At 33.5% G+C, this 20,847-nt stretch overlaps 1 protein-coding gene across 6 annotated transcripts in view; it reads right to left on the reverse strand.

Moving 5' to 3' along the window:
- The window catches only part of LOC123008048 (protein slit), a 113,055-nt gene extending 92,219 nt beyond the window's left edge, over window positions 1-20,836 (reverse strand). For 5 of the 6 annotated variants that reach the window (XM_044403625.1, XM_044403624.1, XM_044403622.1 and 2 more), the window contains exons 1-5: window positions 20,791-20,836; window positions 20,522-20,718; window positions 20,291-20,472; window positions 18,057-18,390; window positions 13,761-14,145 (exon numbers count right to left, since the gene is read on the reverse strand). In XM_044403625.1, coding sequence (XP_044259560.1) covers window positions 13,761-13,975 — 215 coding nt within the window. In that variant the 5' untranslated portion in view covers window positions 13,976-14,145; window positions 18,057-18,390; window positions 20,291-20,472; window positions 20,522-20,718; window positions 20,791-20,836. Of the gene's footprint in view, window positions 1-13,760; window positions 14,146-18,056; window positions 18,391-20,290; window positions 20,473-20,521 lie in introns of all 6 variants that reach the window. The other variant, XM_044403621.1, reaches the window with a different exon arrangement.
- Window positions 20,837-20,847: the final 11 nt, after the last annotated feature.

The raw sequence follows: 20,847 nt of genomic DNA on the forward strand, positions 1-20,847 counted from the left end.
CCCATTGTCCATAACTTGGTGCATAGATGAGCATTAATTTTGCCAAACTTGATGGTAGTATTTTGATTTTTAATTTTTCTGCATAAAAAATCCATGGTTATCGTCGGAACAAGCGCCCCATTCACTCGGTTTATTCGCAACAGCAGTTCATATCGCAATAACGCAGAACTTCCGTCAAGCCTAAGCCGTTGCTCAGTTACAATCGCACGTACGGATTTCTTTATTTCCCATTGAATTGTTTGATTTTCAATGGGTGCTTCTATTCCCGACACAAAGCACAAAGCTCACCATAATATTGCCGGTCAGGATCTGTATTTGCCGATACTGTGTATAACATGTAAAGAAGTCTTGCACCCTCCGTATTTACCTGCCAGCTTTGATTTAACTGCAGGTATTACACGGGGAATGCAACCCCTATATTAGTGCGGTCGGCGCTCCGCCGGTGTCATATTTCTTAATTTGCGATAGGATCAGACGCCTTCTTCGGCGTGTTCAGTAATATCGCCTAATCCTGGCTGCGTTCCGACACAGATTAGATCGGGACGACGACGCCACTGCTGCTGTTTGACAGGTCATGTCAAACATCCCGTCGAGTAACGAGCATTCATTCCGTCAGCAAACACTCGGCTTTGTGGCTCCTGTTGGGATTAAGTCGGGGCCGTCGTCTTTCTCCGTCTTGATCTTTCTTATTCCACGCCATATCACTTTATTTCGTTTGCGCCTCTGATTCAATTACGACGAGGATTCCTGATATAATACATCGACTTCCAACCGGGGTATTATTGTCATTATTATGCCTTTTGCCAAAACAGTTTCCAAAGTAAAGAATCACGCGGAAAACGGAAGAATCGATACAAAACGCGGTTAGATGAATATTTGACACCAACTCTTCGAAATAAAATTTTTAATTAGAACTGCAATTACTCTGACATTTACGAGTACAAAATTAAAGGTTTGGTGACCTTTCGGAAGTATATCAAAATTGCAGCACGAGCAAATATTAAATGAAAGTCTATTCAAAACAATAAACTGTCCCAGTGCAGTTAATTTTGTCATAATAACATAAATGTCAACTTTAAAACTAGAAAGTTGGAGACATAAGATTGAAAATTCGCTTCGTTAAAGTTAAATTATCTTCAGTCACCGTAGGAAGATTACCTGCCAGTTATTAAGCAAAAATAAATGAAGAGTAAAAAAATCATGACATATCTATCTCTCGTTGAAATAATATTACCATTTGAATATCTGCGTGAGACACGAGTAGCAATTAGGGAAATATTAAAAACTCAAATGTAATTTTAAACTTGTTTTGCGCTTGAAAAATCAAAGGCAATTCTGCCAAGCAATAGAAAACCGGCTTTACATAAAATTTCGTTCATTTCGCTGTTTAATTTTTTGTGCACATTTCTACATACTTTCAACCACATCAATAATAAACCAAAATTCACTTCACTGGGAACGTTTTTGTGAAGAAAATTCGGTTCCTTTCGAGATCCTATTAGAAAATCAATCACTTTCATCTTTCTATAAAGTCAGTAAACGTAAACTGGTATCGCATTCCACTAAAATGCCTTTTTCTACCCCACAGTTTCAAGTTTCAATGGATGTCTGCAGATGAAAGCTCCGCTAATATTTCACCGATTTGCCGCGGACTTTAACGGCCATTTTGCACTCTGAATGTTTCTTAAGGAAATTAACAAAGTTTTCCAGTTGTGGAATCTCGGATTGTTTTATTTCTATTTAAGAATGTCAGGACTATTTTGCGGCAAGCGGTTTAATCAAAGCGATAAAACTTGGGCCAGCTATTTACACGTTCTGACGAGACATCAAGTATGTTGAAATTAGTGGACAAATCGGCAAAGAGAACATACTGAAATAAAAATTTATAGAGTCGTATAACACCCGACGAGACTTTTACATAATATCTCACCTTAACGATTATAGCTGTAATATTTTCACCGTTAATAACCTTTTAATAGCAAAACAAAATCAATTCAAAAGCAAAAAATAAACCAAAAAAAAAAAAACAATTTCATCACATCTTAGAAACGTTATTTCACCAAACTAAAACTAAGTGTTTTTGAGTTTATGTGCCTGAATATGTCTTAATGTCTAGTGCCTGCAGCAATGATGTTAAATATTTCATAAATGGAATTTTAATGCGCCATACAGCCGGCATATAAGTTTATACCTCGGTATCTTGCCGTTTCATTACAAATTTTATTACAGGTTTATAAAAAAGAACATCGTTTATAAATATTACAGTTTTTTCCGACAATCTTGATCAATTACCTTAAGAGGAATCACCGGAATTGGTCAGAACTGGTCGTTACAAGTATTTGGTTGATGATGTGGGACGAACAAAGTGATTTTTATATTTACCACCAGTAAGTAGTAATTATCTTCCTAATGATGTGTTTTAAATTTAGATCTCATTTATTTGGGTGGCTGTACGGTTTATGTTTGTGTTGTGTAAACGCGGCTTTGTATATTTGCGTATAATATTTCTCTGAGGGGAAGTGAAATTATTGATCAAAAATCGCGAGATGAGATATGAAATTAAAATAAATCATGCCTGTTGAGTCCGAACTTCAAAGTGCTTCGGAACATTAAAATACGATATTATTTAACGGATGAACTGCTCGTAATTGAAACTTGGAAAGCGCAGATAGAAAAGTGTGCCGATAACGAGAAGGCATGTTAATTGGAGAAGTGAATCGTTTCGAGAATAACCCACCTAAGTGCATCTTCCGTCTCGTTGTAATAAACATGTTTCCTGGCCGATATGAAATGCCACCGTATTTTTAGCGTTAATATCAAACATATGCGACGCGGTTAATTTAAAACGCGATTATCGTGCAGCAGACGCTGTTTCTTCCCTCTTCGTTCTGCGATTGGTTGTTTATCCTTCTCTGGAGACCTCTGCCGTTATTTTGTATCCAATCTGTTTTGATTGACCTCCCTCGGTTATTACGGTTTGTCACAGTGTCTGCCACTGACAGCGGCGATAATTAGTTTTGCAAATATTTTTATGCATTTTAAAATTCGTCGGGATTCAAGAGCGCCGCGACGCTCTCGCCGGAGCTTTACCAATTTTACGCTAATTATAACTAAGCCAAACACAAACAAACAAATTAATACCGAAACGCGCCTGCACGTGACTGACAATCCGGTCTCTTCCAAATACAACAAACGATTTTTGCACGAATTACCACTGGCGCCAAAATCAACATTTAAGCGCAGCTTGAGCAATTAACACCTCATTTTTTCTGCAACAACAAAATTCTCAAATAACAAAAATTAGTACTAAACGAAAATAAAACGTTCACCCTTTTTATCACCTTGTGTCCACTGCCGATCAATAAAAGTGATTTAATACAATGAAAATTTGATGTAGTTTTTATATTTTATTATTTGAAACCTTTTTCTTTAGTCTACTTTCTTCACTTTTCAATAACAAGCTGTCGATCACTATATTTCCTTACTTAATCAATATAAATATTGAAGAGAAAGCTCAGTTAGTAGAAGCATAAGTTTGTATAGAAGAAAGATACGTTTGCGATTACGTCAAACAATTGTAACCCAAACCTTGTTCCACAAGCTGGATGCATAAATCAAACACAGGTGTGATTCTAATTAGCGCAGACAGTTCACCTAATACGGATTTTTGTAATTGCATTCTCAACTGTCACACTTAAAACATAGTCGAAAGACCGCTAGTAATTATTACCTGATTAAAAATCATTTGCATATTTATGTCCTCCGAAAATTTATGTCACATTTACGCCCAGTCGCTTGTAAATACAACCGTGCGTAGAATGAGTTTCCGTTTACGCATTCTCCGGATTCCGGTAATAAATCTGCGTGATTTTTTCCCGCTTTTGCCATTTTAAGGTAGATTGTAAAGTATGCTTTTTACTCGCGCGATTAAACGTTGGGTTTATTAGGTCTATAATTAAATTTTACTTGTCACTTTCCGAGTTGCATAATGCGGCATCAATTTATGATACTCGCGTTAATAATCACTTGGCTAAAATAATTTATGGATTGGAATTTTATAGATAAATAGCAATTATATAGAGGACGGCCAAAGCAAACATCTTCTTAGATCGTAAATTAAACGGATTGGTTACGATTTAGAAAAGTGTTAAGCTGCAACGTTTTATGTGCAGTTAAAATTGATATCTTGTCTTTTCACATTTAAAATAGAAGAAAAATAGGCCGCGAATAGGCGCAGACTTGTACCCAAGATACTTTATATTCTTGAATGACAACACCATTTGCATTTTAAAACATAAAATTAAAAGCTGACAGAACTCCTTCTAATTGGATTTAATTGAACAAAATGGACAACTTAATGTCTCAAAGTTATTAATTTGCAGGCTAGTTCAAATTGGTGCAGTAAAATAAAAAAAAATTGTTTTTGTTGAAAAAGTCCCTGGATAACGTTTTGACCTTCTATGTTTGATGAAAATAATGTCCAAGGACTCTTTCGAAACAGATACAATGTTTGTAAGGAGTTATATACTTGTTTCTTTTCGTTTTAATTAGTTAATTCGTCTGAAACAGTGGTGAAAAGTTTGCAGACTTATTGGGAGTCCTTGAGATAGTTTCCACGGCCTGGAGCTTATTAGGTGAATTTTGAAGGAGTCCCTTTGAGAAGAACTTGCCTTATTACCGACACTACCCTTAGTTCATGCATTCATGACGCTAAAGCATCGTCAAAGCTGGATGTTAATTAACAAAGTTGAAACTCAATATCGTGTTAAAAACAGTTGCGTCGACCCTATTGGATGTAACATAATTGAAACTTTACTACAAATATGTAATATAAATGACGCACTTTGATTTCGAGCCTGTATTCCATTACCCTGAGAGCGCATATTGATTGTAACCAACGTGGACTTTATGTCTTCCATTATGAATAAGGTGTACCTACCCAGTGATTCAATTGTGTCCTGAAAATAGCTTTATTGTTATGCTCGGCGCCAGTGAAATTATATCGAACTCGGCTCAGTTCGATTGTGTCAATACAAAATTAAAAAAGAGCGATATTCAAAAAGCCGTCTCGAAATACAATAAACTCAAACAAATGCTACGAATTATCGAAACCACACACTTCGTGCCACCGTTTTATCGCACATAAACGGTTCCTTGCACATTTACTCGAAGCACGGGCCTTTTAATGTCCCGACTTCTTGCTCTTTATGTCTTAGTTTATTGGACTTATTCAAATTATCCCAATTTAGCGCACCATAAATCCCCGACAGGAGTCACACTTTGGGCCACTAAGTCACACACTCATCGGTGGTGAACACTTAACATCTGATTTATAACTGCCGTAATTAAATTACTTTATTGACGTGATTTAGATACAGAGTTTGGTAATCATTTTGTACCTTTTCAACGCTAAGTTATCCAATTTGGGCCCACGTTTTTCCGCGCACTGAAATTAAAACGTCGCCTCAAGATTAACGACTATTAGATTCGACAATTTTGAAACAATCCCAATCGGCTGAGAGCAACCGTAACTAATCACCACGTGGTAAATTTTATCACCAAACTTCATTAACAAATCGAAAAATTTGCATATTAACCGACAAATTGATTATAAACAAAATACAAGGAACTTGAGATATGTATTCGTTAAAATTCTATTTATATGTTTGGTAATTTTTTCGATTTGCATGTTAATGACTTCCATCAACAACACTGGAGGAACTGGCCACTTTCCAACCTTTTGAAGTGGAAAAATCCGTCAAAATTTCGTCAAAACAACATTTTTCACACAGGTAACGTTTGGCAAGATTATAAATCGTGACAAGGCTTAAAAAACGCGGAACTTTCACTTCACCCGCCTTTCTGATGACACGAAATGAACCATGCGTGTACAAGGTGAACAAAGTCTTTAAAATATTTTCAAAATTGAAATTGTCGTAGGGTAAATGCGCCAACATACAGTTGTTAGTAACAAAGATTTACTACACGAAAATACGATGGTTACTTACTTAACGTTTTGGGAAAATACAATTTCCCACATAAGTAGTTACGCACAATGTGGAAAATTGTTTTCCTAATAATACATATTTGTTAAAAATTGGTATTTTTGTAAACAATAACTCAAAAAAATAAAAAATAAATAATTTATCATAATTTAGTTTTTATATTTTTTTTTTATTTAGTGATAGGTTAATCTAAATTTATAAATATAAATAAACTGTCACTTATCGTAAAAAAATGTTAAATTTACAATGAACCCCAATAAAGTTCGCACATCAGCAGAAGTTAAAAGCCTTCGTTGACATCGTTTATCTCAACGATAATGATGTCAATTCAATGGGTATAACGTCCCTAGACGTTATATCAAAAAAAAAAAACTGGAAATAACTAAGTATTTTTTGGATACAAAAAAACGCAAAATACCAAAATACCACTGGCCGCACAGATACAACACCAAAACTTGAATCTAACGAGAAAATATTTTAGATAGTAGAAAGAAGTATTTAAATCTTTTTGCTATTCCGTTAAATTAATATGTTATTGCTCAACTACTGGAAGTGGTCGACATTAGACACATTTTTTATAAGTAAATAAATTTAGTTAATTTTAGAAAATTATCCTTTATTTAGCATTTAGCAAAAAACATGTGTTTTTTTTCATGATTTTCAGTAAAACGAGTATTTCAAGAGTAGCCGTTATATTTATTAGAAAAAATGCCGCCGTTTCAAGTTATTACAGTGTCAATAACACGTCAAGTGCAATCGATTATTGCGATGTGTAATTGCGTACAATTGAAATTAATTATTGTAAGAATGCACTAGCGAAATATTATCTCTGCCATCGCCGATAATTGAGAAATATTGTTCGGGACAATGAACCATTAATTTTCCCTGTGTTATATCATACGGGGAATGAAATTAAACCCACATCATTACAATAAAATTCCGAATAAATTTTTCAGGACCTACGCATCAGTACGGGAAAAATTATCGATTCTATTAGAATATTAATTACGTCCAATTGTCAGGTGGAAAATCTGAAGGCGGACGTTGATTATCATTTCCAGATATCACAAGGTTCATTAATTAGAAATTAAAAGCATGCGCAAAAATTAATTTATCCGCAAACGTCACAAAAGTGGCCACTCTATGACTAAATGTCACAAGTAAAAGTTTTACCTTTAAGCCATGAAGTAAAAATTCTATTTTTGCGCTTAAGCGTTTTTACTTCTTTTAACATGATCTTTACCGATGTTGTCTCTTTCTTATCTCTTTCGCTGCTTCAGCAATTTCTGCGGAGGTACATTATAGATCATCAACTCTCACTTTTACTCCTAATAACATAATATACTATTTTACTACTATTTTTAAGACATTCTTACAGTTAATAATAACTAGATTACCGTTTGTGGAATAAGTTAGTTTTGCTGGGGGCCACACACCTCAGCCATGAATAATGATCGAGTTAGGCCTTATTTCCCGACTTCTCTTATTATTCTCCATTCAGATTCGTATTAGTATTTAGAACATCCGTCAAGATTCATTGTTGATGCGTCACTGCTTACCAACTTCAACTCACGGAAGCTCCCGAATTACCCCCAATTTCCGCAGTATTTTTCCAAGCCATTTCTGATTTAATTAAGCAAACTTCTTGTTTTTTTAAGCTCAACCAGTTATCAGAAAACTATTTTCAAGAGTGAAAACGACTTTAAAAACTTTTGATAGAAAACGCTCCACAAGCAATCGAAGTAAAGCACTGGAACGCAGCTCAATTATATCTTTGAAACGCTTTTACCTCTTGTAATTCAATTCGCGCTTGTAATTCTGATCTACTGCAATTATGGCCCACAATTTCATGTTTGTGAATGTTTAAAAATCGTTAAAAGTTTATCAAATTACAAGTCTGGTCAACCTGTTTGTTGCCAAGTGTATAATTACCAAAATTACCACCTTTGCTTGTTACCTTTGGTGTTATGTTTCGTGGCACGACCCAAAAGAAGCAATCGAAATGTAAACCAAACCAGGTAACGTATTTGTAAGCATTAAAAAAATCCGAGAGTAAACAGTTCATACAACGTGCACGTCTTTAAAATTTTCCAATTAATTTCGCTGTTCAAGGCGCGAAAAGTTAACGCTTCTATCGTTGTCGGACAGCCATAAGCGCAAACAATTCTGCATCAATCAAACCCAACAAAAGAGTAATTTTAAGGTTATCAATAGTGGAAGGACAGTGGTGCTATGAACAAAACATTTTGACTCGAACAATGGGAGGAGGAGAAGAGTGACAGGAACGTGCGAGCTTTAGATAGAAGCTTTTATGAAACGCCCGATCGACAGTTGCCTAGATAAACGGTCAAAGACTTTCAAAGGATTATGGTACAAGAAACAGCAAGGGATTCCTGCGAACAAACAATCCATTCTCCTCGGCCATTATCAAAAGCAGAGCGAACAAAAATACTCTCACTAAAGCAATAAAGACTTCAACAAAACACTCTTTATTCAAATGATCCTAATAAAACATAAATATAACTGAAATTTATATTCGTGATAACTGCCAGTTTATAGACGAGGAAACGTTCCAAAAATTTCGCACAACTGCGACTTGAAAACAGGGATTATTGTGCCGTTATAATTTTAAATGTTAAGCTCACGTCAAAAATATCAGCCTTGAATAGTTTCCACCACATTCCAGGCGTAATTTCAAATATTTACTCTCAATAACTGTTTAAAAACGACACTAAATTATCAACTATTTCCAAACTTTATTATTTATTTTTTATATTGTTATAATGGTAATGAAATAACTCATATCGAATAAATTAGAAAACAGCTGTGTTAATATATAATTTGTTTTCAACACACAGTCGCATTAGGGAAAATAATACAAATAGTTACTTTTTTATTGCTCTGAAATTGTGTAAACACAAGAATTAATAGACCCACAAACTATTATTTTACACACAAATTAACTAGGAATATTTTACCACATTATTTTTTATTTCAACGATAAAAACTTCTACTTGTTAAACATAGGAACAAAATCTCAACACATTTCAAAACTTGAGGAAAAACAATGTTTTTTTTTATTTCCAAGACTTTAAAATCAATATAGGTACGAGTATTTCAACCGTTCTGTCAGAAACCCGTTTCTGACCCCACTCGAACACAAATTTTGTCATGCTGAGATTTACCCCTCTCTAAGTACAGCTTAAAAATTAATGATTTTTTGAATTAAACGAAATTAGAATTCAGGGCAATGTTACATACTACACCTTTTTCCAACAATAAATTTCAGAATTTTGTTCGAGGTAACTTTTAATTATAAAAATCACAACTCTATGGGTGGATTTAATTTGTCTTTTTCCTTTTCGCACAGCTTTCAGGCAGTAAAAGCTCAGTCCTGGTGTCATCGTATAACATTTTTTGTGTCGGAAATGAACGAGATGTGGTGAAATCCGAGCCCTATGTGTATTGTCCATGATTGACAGTGAATCTTGAAGCCGAGGTTAAGCTAACAAGATTCGCTATTTGATACACAGATCATCAAAATAGCTTCGTGGTCGAGTCTGGTGCAAAGATTAATCATGAAGATAATTGTATGTATCAGATATCCTATCTGTTCTTGTTTGAAGTAATTAATCAAGAAGCATGTATTATTCCTAATACCGCGTCATTAATATCGATCAATGTGCGGAAGGCGGGTGTAGAGAGCAACCTCAGCTGGACAGCCTACTAATATCAGAATGTTAATTAAGCGAAGAACAACTATTAGCTTATCAAACGCAACTAGCTACATTTACCGGCGAGGTTATTAGAGCTCTTGTTCACTTAATAGCTTTACGTTAATCATCGGACTCGATCAACATAGTTGGTCAGAAATAGGAAAGTATCATCTAGTCGAAACACTTTGTCAAGCTCTCGTGGCCACGAGCTTACTAAACTGGATTATCCTTGTTTAAAACCAGGATTACCGATGTAACAATGCTCAAGTCGACTGCCGGCAAAAATATTGGCCAATTATCCTGTCTGAGTCTCTGAATAAGCACAGGACATCTTAATTATGGCCGTGCCAACGAAAGGATTTCGCGGAAATTGCATTTGCAATTTAATGGTTTCTCGATATAAGAAGCACAGGAAATGTAAGCAAACATGAAATTTTCTCAGCAGGAAGACCAAATCAGTGGCGGGCGACCAAATCAAAACTTACTTAAAATAAAGCCAATTATGCAATCTAATTTCATCATACAATTTTTATTAGAATTTTAATACTTTCTCATAGTAATAAAATAAACAAAAAAAAATTGGTTAATTCATCAATAAAACTCCTGTGTCCCACGTTGGGTGGACGCCTCTGGTGACAATTCTACGGTTTTCTCAAATATTCTACAGAGGTTTCATTAAACGATATTTATGTTTTAATCAAAACAGCAGCCGGGAATGGCTCTAATAAATTGCTAGAATATTTTCCGTTTAAATAGCGAGTTTGCTGGAACGATTTTGTTACTCTTGGAGTCCGTTTCAATTAGAACGTTTCCGATTCGATAATGGCCGTCCTTTATTTATGCGTGCGAATTTTGAATTGTTTTCTGGATGATTGTTTGAACCAAACAACTATTTCCCGGGCGTTCGCCCCGACGGACATTAATAACTCTGCAGAGTGTGAGAATGTTGTAACTGTTCGAATGCAATATCAATAACAGACATGTTTTAAATTAATTTTGCGAAAATCTCTATCGAAAAACGCAGCGCAACTCCATTCCATCCACGAATTTTAATTAATGTGATTTATGCACAAAATTTACACATCTGCACATTTTAATGTATAAATAAATTTCTCTGCTATTATGAACACGATAAATCGTAATAAATTGGTGCGTAGACGTAAACGAGAATAAAATTCTGCAAATCTGCCCGAAAATTAGACTTTTGATAAAATTTCACAACTCCTCCAAGGCGGCTGACTGATAGAACATCGTTAAATGGTATCATGTTGGGGGGCTTTTTTTACTGTCTGCTCGGAAAAGCTCGCAGCACCTTGCACCTATCGACAGCTTTATCGCCAGCTTCTCGTCTTTTGAGTTTCATTCACCCGTTCACTGCTTTGTGGAGCTTTGTTTTTTCCATACTTTTTATGGTAAACATATCTTTCAGCAGCAAGAGAGTGATTTATTTACGACTACTTAACAATAATAGGACATGTGCCAGATTTTAAACTTTGTGAATTGTCTCGATAAAAATTCATATTTGTTTACTCAAAGACTTTCTAAAAATTTTCTATATTTTCGTGAAGAAAAATAAAACTCTTCATACAGTAAAATCGGAAACTTATTTAAGCAAAAAACACGTACTTACTTGACGTAAATACATACAATTTATAACAAGGAAAAAAACTTTCTTGAATAAATTACAAAAATGTGGTAATTTGTTGTAAAGCAAAATTATCAAAATATCTTATAAACCTGACTTCATGGTACTTGTACAAATTACAATACTTTCTGAAAAAAACATGATTAAATAATATTAGTCAGGTCAAACAGCATTCCGACATCCATATTAAATAAAAAAATATGTTTCAACAAATAAGAAAAAAAGTTTGTTGCAAAAAATGCCACAAGATAAATACTACGTACAATATGACCTTATAGCTTACACTGTTGCAAAAATTACCTTTTCTGTAACTCTATAAATATTTACAAGGAAATATACAGCCCAACATGGCAGTTATTTATTTTTATCTATGATACTATAAAACAAAGGTGAACATTAAACATAAACTAATAGCAACAATAACCATAAATTAAGAATGCCTCATAATTTTTAATGTTAATAAATAAATGCTGATGCAACCTTTAAACCGTCAACAATTAACAACAATTATAATTGTCATGAGGGTACAAAGAAGTAATTTAAATAATGAAAATCATCATTGGTTAATTGACATCCTAATTCAATTAAAAAATCTTGCCAACATTACAATGCAAATTAATTATCTATTCCGTTGGCAAATTTCATCGCAAGTGTTTCTTTAAAGATAAGCCATGTTTTAGATTTTGCGTCCGTCCACTACTCCCTTATCTTTTAATGAATCTTTAGATGAGGCAACTTGTAAACGCTAAAGACGCTTAAGTCCCGCATCACTTCGATCACTATACAACCCACCCAGGCTTAGTTAACTAAAGCTTTATAAATAATTTATACATTAATGGTTTCAAGTTGCTAGCTCCGTATGCATCACGTGATTAATAATACTCAACCTTATGAAATAGTTGAGTACGTGCATACAATTCTTTAGGTATTTAAGCGAGTAAAGGTGCATGCACTGCCGCTCGCTTCACCATCTGGCAAAAGCGCGACCTTGACTTAAGTCGGATAAATATTTGTGGTGAGTAATAATGGTATCGATACGAGAGTGGTATGTTAAACATCCTCCGATCGCTTTACAACGACCGGATCCGGTAAACCTCAAGTGGAAAGTTGGGCGATTAATGGATGAATTTCTCTATCCCTCAACTGCCTATTTAGGATAAATTATTGTCGATTTTAACCTATAAAATAAAAAAGACCCATTTACAGGAATATTTAATGTCTATAGTCTACTTTTGGATATTTAAGGGCCCCTGAAAGCAAATTCATTATGGGAACTTTTCATTTTCAAATGAGCTTTCAGTAACATTATTTGCTAATACCAACGACCAATAACTTTTCGCATTAACTTTAACAATTAAAAACACATAAAGTCTGTTTTTTTTTAAATGGAAATGCCAAACAGTCTTAACGTTGGCATCACTAGTAAATTCATTCACGGTTATTTTAATAAAGGAAGTTGTCAGTTCTGGTTTTTTGAATTAATTTCAAAACAATGTCATTAAACATCAACACAAATAATCGTCTAAGAAAATTTAGAGACGAAACACCAAAAAAAGGAACAAATTCGGTACTGCTAACAGTTCTTCGAAATTTGGAAACGAATAGTTCGCAAGCAGGAAGTTAGAAAAAGGGCCCGTTAAAATGTAGACGCAATTTGTAATGCACGTTTTTAGCAAAAAATTGACAAAAATACAAAATAAACATGAATGATAAAGAACCCCGGAAAGAATGCAATTAAATTAGTGTATTGTGCATCGTTTTTGAAGAACGAGTTGAAAAAGTAACAATTTTGAAACTAAAGCTGAAGAAGAATTTATAAAATGCATCAACTTTGAGCCCATTTCAATAAATTACACAAATTTTTTTGCCAATCATCATAATACCTGCTTGTATCTTTTGCTAAATAACTTTTTTCCATATAAACATCCTTTTTCTTCAATGTCTTTGTAACAAGAACCTCATTTTGGTCCACAACATTGTACTTACTTGCGGTGTGTTTCTAACAAAATTATTAGCACTGAATTCTGTCTTTAGACTTTAGGTAATGATGTCTGTCCTCAGGTATTCCATTATAGCGCTTTCAAAGAGCAAACAGGCACACAAGATTCATAAAAGTCAAAATTTTGACAACATCTCAATTTGAACACATAACCATAATTTTTTAACAAATTTTCTAGGGACAAATAGAGCAAACAAAATTTGTGGCTATGGAGACAAGCTGCTACCAATTTTTTCACCAAAATTTTGACTTGGTAATTTCCATTAAAAAAAAACAAACTTTAGAACATAGAAAATATTGTGAAAAAAAAGTAATCAGTGCGCCACTGATGCGCAAAATTCTAGCATTTGGTAATGTTATGGTTTTGGATGCATGCAGTGGAAATCGCTACTTACAGTCTTTCGGTTTCCGGGGGTATGTTCTTGGGAACCTGTGTGAATCCCCGATGGGAGCAATCAGTGATGGTTCCCGTGCAGGTGCATCCTCTGGGACATCGAAGCGATGTGAAAGATAAATGAGCGACATCGTTGCCGGGCTCAGCGCTGCTCCATTCACACGAAACAATTAAAGCCCAAATAATCCCTAACACGAACGCCACTGACGCCCGCATCGCGAGCACCGTTATTTTACTCTCCCACAATTGTTTATTTTTTCCAAGGATTTTTGAAAGGACTCGAGTCTTGCACTTCGTTTTAATTAAAATTTAGTCCCGTCTAATTTTACTAAAAAGCGTCGACTTTAATTATATTGAATGGTGGTAGGCGGTCGCCGGGTGAAAACCTGAGGAAAAATAGAAAAAAAAGATAGAAATTAAGTAAGCTCGGAATATAAGAGATTTAAATTCGCGGTGAGAAGGAAATACTGAAGTTTATTCACACCGCGAGATGCTGGACTTCAAGACTTCCTGGGTTTGGCGGTAATTAACAGACATACGAACCCAATTAAAATTGTTGTACAATAACGTTTATAACTAATACATTAAGATTAATTCTTGTGTCGATATCTACATGGAACAGGTGTGTTAGAAAGTATAATAGCAAGTTTTAATCACAACCCACGGCTTTAATTCTAGTATTATGCTCATTAAAATTCAATTTACGAACATTTATTTCATTTCATTTAACAAGATTGGAGATTCAAAATCTTAACACGAAGCTTACAAATTTTTCGATATCCTTAAATAATTAATTCAAAAATATAATAATTAATCCTATTGTATTATTCTAACTAATATAATAGAATAAATAAATAATCTCCCTGACAAATTGACAATTAAGATCACTTTCCAGATGAAACAAGAAATTTCTTTGAAACAAGTATTCACATCAATCTTCTTATTCAGTAAAACACAATCGTTGAAAGAATTGCTAAAAGGAGGCGTTTTCTACCACAACCCACTGTATTTACTTTGTTTTCATTCAGATTCTTATATTTCTTTCCACAGCAAACAAAATTATAAATTTTGTATAATCACCTACTTTACTAAGGCCACCAACGTTTTCCGGTATTCCCATTTTTCGATAATAAATAAGCATGATTTACTCAAGCAATAAATGACTAAGTATACATTATATTCACAATTTGGTTTAAGCTGTTTTTATTTACGAATTACATCTTTTATTTGATATACCTATCATAATTATGTTGCTGAATCCAATTAGTAAATGATTTTTTAATAACTATGACCAAGCTGTAGGTACGTTCTTAAAGACTACCTACTTACCTATAATTCATTATTTCAATGCACAACCAAAAAGTCTTCAAAAGTGAGCTTTTGTATGTACAATAGCTCGCTTAGAGTCTGGTAAAACTGTACTTCGTTCAAATAATAACACAAACCTGAGAAAAACAACTTTTTTAAAACAATTTTTTTTTCTCCACGGCCATTAGAAAATGTAATAATTCCGAAATCAATTTTAATAATAGGAAATAAAAATTCTCACATTTGAGAAGGAATATTTATTCTGAAACACCTGCTTCTTATGTGTTTTGCCTGTATTTTCATTCTATAACAAGTCAATGATTAAATATTATGCAATTTTTAGTACTGATTCTATAATTGCATAGATACATTTTATAGTCATCACGTAAAAGTGTTCACAAAAAGTAAAAAAAAATAAAAGTAATACAAAAGACAATTTTAGGTATTTATTTTAATTTTGATACTTGCTATAGCAAAATGAGCAATTGTGGACAATTAAATACAAAAATACAAAAATTATTACAAGTAAGTAATTATAGTAACGTTTTCTATTTTTCTTAAAAACTCCTTTTTCCGCCTTCCTTTTCTAAATTTGCTGAAAAGAAATTAATTAATATACCATAAATATGTATGTTTTGTATGTAGGTACATAAAAGTGCAACTGGTGATGAGTAGTAGACTTTAGATTTAGAAAAAAAGTTTTTGAATTTTTGAGTTGTAATAGATTTACAAAAAAATGGTACAAATTTGGACTTCGACATGAAATTTTTTAGTTAATTTTAGACTTTACCAAGACTGGATAAAAAAAGATTTGATGTTGAACTTGCTTAAAAAGCCTACAAATGTTAATATGTAAATGTATTTCAAAAACATGCTGATGTATACTTTAAATTTAATAATCATGAAATAACAATACGCAAAACCACAAAAAATGGTAAAAAAAGAGATTATAAATAACTTACACCAGGATTGTAGTTTGTCGTTGATTAAGAAAATAAATAATTAATTAAATCAATTAAGGTTTTCTTTATATTTGTTCTCTTATTAACGCTACTTTTGTTGTTATCGATTTATTTATTTTTTGTATATCACAAGTAAATACATTTTCTCTCAATTCTGCTGGTAAATGATTTTGGCTATTGAATTTCTACCAAATAAAAGAAAAATTTGTAAATGTCAACACTTATGTAGGAAAAAAGCCTGTAAAGCGTATATTTTGTAAAGAAACAGACTTTATATAAAATATCGCGAGTGTAAAACGGTCCCAAAGGCAGGAAGCAATACGTGTAGGGCAATAGGAGGGTGCTCAAGAATTTATATAAACATATAAAACGGCGATGCATTCAGCAGTCAATCGATTTCAATATACCTCCTCCATCTACTTGGCTTCTTTAGCGCCCTAGGCCCATCTTTACTCCACACTGAATACCGAAACGGTGCATTTTATTCACTCGGAAGAAGAAAGTCATTACCGGTGAAGCAAAAACAAAACTTTATAAAGCTGCAGACAAGTCTGACAATCGTTTAAAATGATTTATGACTTAGCTAATCTCGATTATTCTAAAGACTGGTGGGTCCATGACATTGACACTGGAGGCAAAAAATGAAAGAAGCCTCATGTGAAGTAATCTCGTACTAAGTGTTAATTAACCAAGTGGATTAGGAGCATTTTTAAAATGTTTAAATAAGTGCATACCGATGCTTGTTTATTTACTTGTTTATATGACGATAAGCATCTTCTTGGTCAAGCCTCAACGTCTCATTCTGAGAGCTTTCAGCAGCGATAATGTCACATTTTACCATATTTAGGAACTAAACCGGCCCCTGAGGCACTTTAAAAACGCGCGTTATACACGTTGAAATTTACAAAAGTCTCCGAGAAAATATTCCTTCGACGGAATGTACATAGCCTGAAGGTGAACAATAACAAACGAACAAAACGCGGGGCCATCATCTAAATATCTTTCAAGAAAGCCTTCGGTTAGTTCAAACACTCATCATTTCGATTGCCTAGAGCTTTACGGGTGCAAAAAAGTCATGCAAAATTCATGCCCAAAATTGCGATGGATATTTCCTCATATTGACAATCACTGAAAAAATGGATAACGTTTTTCAAATGCCCCTTGTATTGTTTATTTCGAGTGTTACAGCAATTATCCGCAAGCGGGAAATGCACTAATTACTTTTAGCGGATATTTACATAGGCGGTAATTCTAGTTCAGGAACATTAATTTTTGTTTATATTGAGAAGAGTCATGTTGTGGAAAATGTGGTTATTTACACAAATTACGAACTCCAATTAATTTTAGTTTATGCAAAAATTTAAACTTTCCATATTGTTAATTGCCAAGTTACTTATCGCACCATCGGTTCACTTGATTGAGTTGTTCTGATTTTACTCGCATGCAAACAAATTGGAATCAAGATTGGCTACAGAAAATATAATACAACCAAAAAATCTCATTATAATTTTATCGATTTTATAAAACTTAATTAAACGCGTTTTCTGTGAAAGGAAAAAGATTTAATATTTGACACCAAAAATGTCTTTATAAACTTTCTAAAAATAAAATTTTATTAAAATATATAATATTATAATTAAAAATTAAATCGCAATGGGTTGTAACTTTGACAATATATTCTCTGGCGGCAAAAATAAAATGTATAGAGTATGGAAAATTTATTATTACACTTTAAGAACCATTAAATAAAATATTTGTAAATGTCGCATGTATAAAAAGTTTGTTGGTATTTGTGACTTTTAAATAAAACCAGTTGATTTGCGATGCCGCTTTAATTATAAAATGATTGGATAATTACGTAATTAAATAATTTCTTTTCTTGCACACCTGGATGGAAATATGTGATAATAATCGGAACAATTTACATTCAAAACATGAAAAGCTTAAATTACAGTAATTGTACAAATAATAACCTGTTAACCAATTAATCAATTTAAGCAAACAAAATCCTGATATCTTCAAATTACCTGCATTTACGTGTCATTAGACGCCATAATAAAAAAAATGCCGAGCGAGAAATAAACACCAATCAAAACACAAAAAACAATTTGAAAAGAAGCGCCAAACAAAAAAACCTCCCACTAAAACCACAAAACACAACACAATACGGGCCACGTGAAAGAAAAATTTGTTTTGTTTACAAAAAGATCGCGATTACGGCTCTGGAAGCGGAGCGTCCAACCCCAATTTCAACAAACGTCACGACTCGACTGCAGTCCGACGCAAAATCAGCTCACCGTACTGAAGAACAAGTTCTAAGCGAACAGGGTGGGAGTTCCAGAGCCAACTTGTCTGCGCCGACTGAAATAGGAAATCACCTTTAGAATCACGATGAAAAACAAATTATTTGTATTTTAGGTGGTTCCGGATGGTATTTCGGTGGTCTTTTCATCTGTTCGCAGGATAGTTATTTACTTAAATAGTCGTTAAAATATTTTCAAGTGATTCGTCACACGTGCTGCTAATTAACTACGATTATTTCTTTCTAGAAGAAAACAACTAATTAATAAGATATTTGGAAAAAATCACCGAACTGATGATTTTCAATCATTTACTCATAACATAATGCATCATATACACTGCCCGTCAAAATTAACCGGACAACTAAAATTTTGCGATTTTTCACATTGCAATATTTTTGTTATTCTTTGTCAGATTTCTACGAATTTTAGTTCGGCTTAAAGAACGAACTTTGCAGATTATTGTAACTTAATTCAATAACATTTCCAGTTTTGTCTTGTAAATGTTATACCTAAAAGACGAAAGCACTGTTTTTTTACTATTTTCCATACTGAGCTGTGGTGTGCGGTAGAGACAAACTTAAGTTTTTTCTGATTCCAGATTATTACTCGTTCTTTTCTGAGTGAGGACCAATTTGTTTCAAAATTTTATCTTCTGGTGTCCCAGAGATACAAAGCATTGAAAAAGACGTTGCTTTCCTAATGTTACTAAATATTCGTTCAGAAAGTAGGCTACATAAAAAGGTAGTTAAACCGAAAATTATTGCCTATGGCACCAAAGAAGCACAATTACGTATTTGAACACAAAAAATCTAAAAAACTTAGTACTTCAAAGGATTACAGCAAGAAAACGGTTGATTTTTGGAAACTTCCATGCGCCTATTTTGACGTTTTGCCACATTCGGCCTACTTAATACGAACAATTCATTGAAATTCGAAATGTAATGGTTTTTTGGAGGTTTATATTTCTCATGTCTCAAGAATTAAAATTATGGGAAATGGGGTACATAACTCAGAAAAGAATGGGTAATAATCTAAAATCAGAAAAAACTTAAGTTTGTCTCTGCCGCACACCACAGCTCAATATAAAAAACAGTAAAAAAATGTTATTGAATTAAATTACAATGTTCTGCAAACTTCATTCTTTAATCCAAACAAAAATTCGTTGAAATCCGACAAAGAATAACAAAAATATTGCAATGTGAAATATCGCAAAATTTTAGGTGTCTGGTTAATTTTGGCGGGTAGTGTATTTTAAATGTCAAAGTGCTGCCGCGCCATGCGGCTACCGTATTGACAACCCCTCAACAGGCTGTAAAAAAAGAACAAAAAAAATAAAGATTACGACAAAAGGCACTAATCATGATTAAAATTATGTCCAAGTATTTCTTGTTCGTATGTATATGTATAAATGCCGGATATTTTAACAAACCCTTATTCAAAGAACAATGTATGAAGTTATTGTTTTTCACGATGTACAAGTTGTACGTAAGTAGTTCTAGCACTTCTCAACAATTTATCAAGAATAGCACTCAGTCGCTTCGATTGTTGCACTTTTAAATTACTAGAAGTGTCTGCGATTCCATTGACCCGCATCTTTATTGAAGTGTTAGAACAAAGCGTGTTAGAACCATCGAACTTAGTTATGCATGACAAAGTAAAATAATAAAACCAAAAAAATTCACATGATGTTAATCATAATAAGCGTGTGAAATACATCATTTAGAGTAAGCAAATATTGAATAATGTGATGGGCGGCAAGAGAGCTCTATTTGAACAAATGTGGAAAAACAATATAGCGATATTTGAACATTTTGTAAGCATTTATTGTTTTTGCAAATTATAACAGAGGCGGAAGAGTTAACTGATTGTCAATTTTGTAGAATAAAAAAGCAAAATGCTTAGAACACAGTAAATGTTTATGTGAATAGAATGTAAAAAAGAAAAAAAGAAAAATACACCATTTTTTCCCTTCCTCTTCTGTTTTTAGGTCTTGTACGTGACTTCACACAAAAATTGTCACCGTGAGTTTTTAATAATGTCAGGAATTAGTTCCGACAGACTATCCATTCAAAAGTTTTATACCACCTGGCCACCGTAAGGGATTGGATTTGTAAATGAAAGAGGTTAAATGGATTTGAAACTGCAAATGACTAGTGTGATAATGATAAATTTATGGTGGCGGTAGGTACCTGAAGGGTGCAACTTCAAAGCGTTCCATTTTTGTTTCTTGTCGGATTTCTAGTTATGTCAATGACGAAGAAATCATCATTTTTGAATCGTTCGACGGCTGTTGGCGTGTCTATTCATAAGTTTTAGGTGTCTAAGCCATAGCTAAGGAGTTTCTTAGTCGTTTTTGCATGATGTTATAAGTTACAACCATCCCGCGCTGAAAAAAGAAGAAGCAATAAGTAGTAGTAAGAGTTTACCTTAATAAAAATGTTGCTAAACGAATAGATACATTTTTAGGTAATTCTTTTAAAAAATGTTTGGAAATGTCAAAAACGTTGAAAATTTC

This window comes from Tribolium madens, unplaced genomic scaffold (assembly GCF_015345945.1).
Source record: "Tribolium madens isolate multiple individuals breed KSU strain unplaced genomic scaffold, Tmad_KSU_1.1 Scaffold_3;HRSCAF=73;Tcas5.2_LG2, whole genome shotgun sequence".
In the NCBI taxonomy this organism is placed as follows: Eukaryota; Metazoa; Arthropoda; class Insecta; order Coleoptera; family Tenebrionidae; genus Tribolium; species Tribolium madens.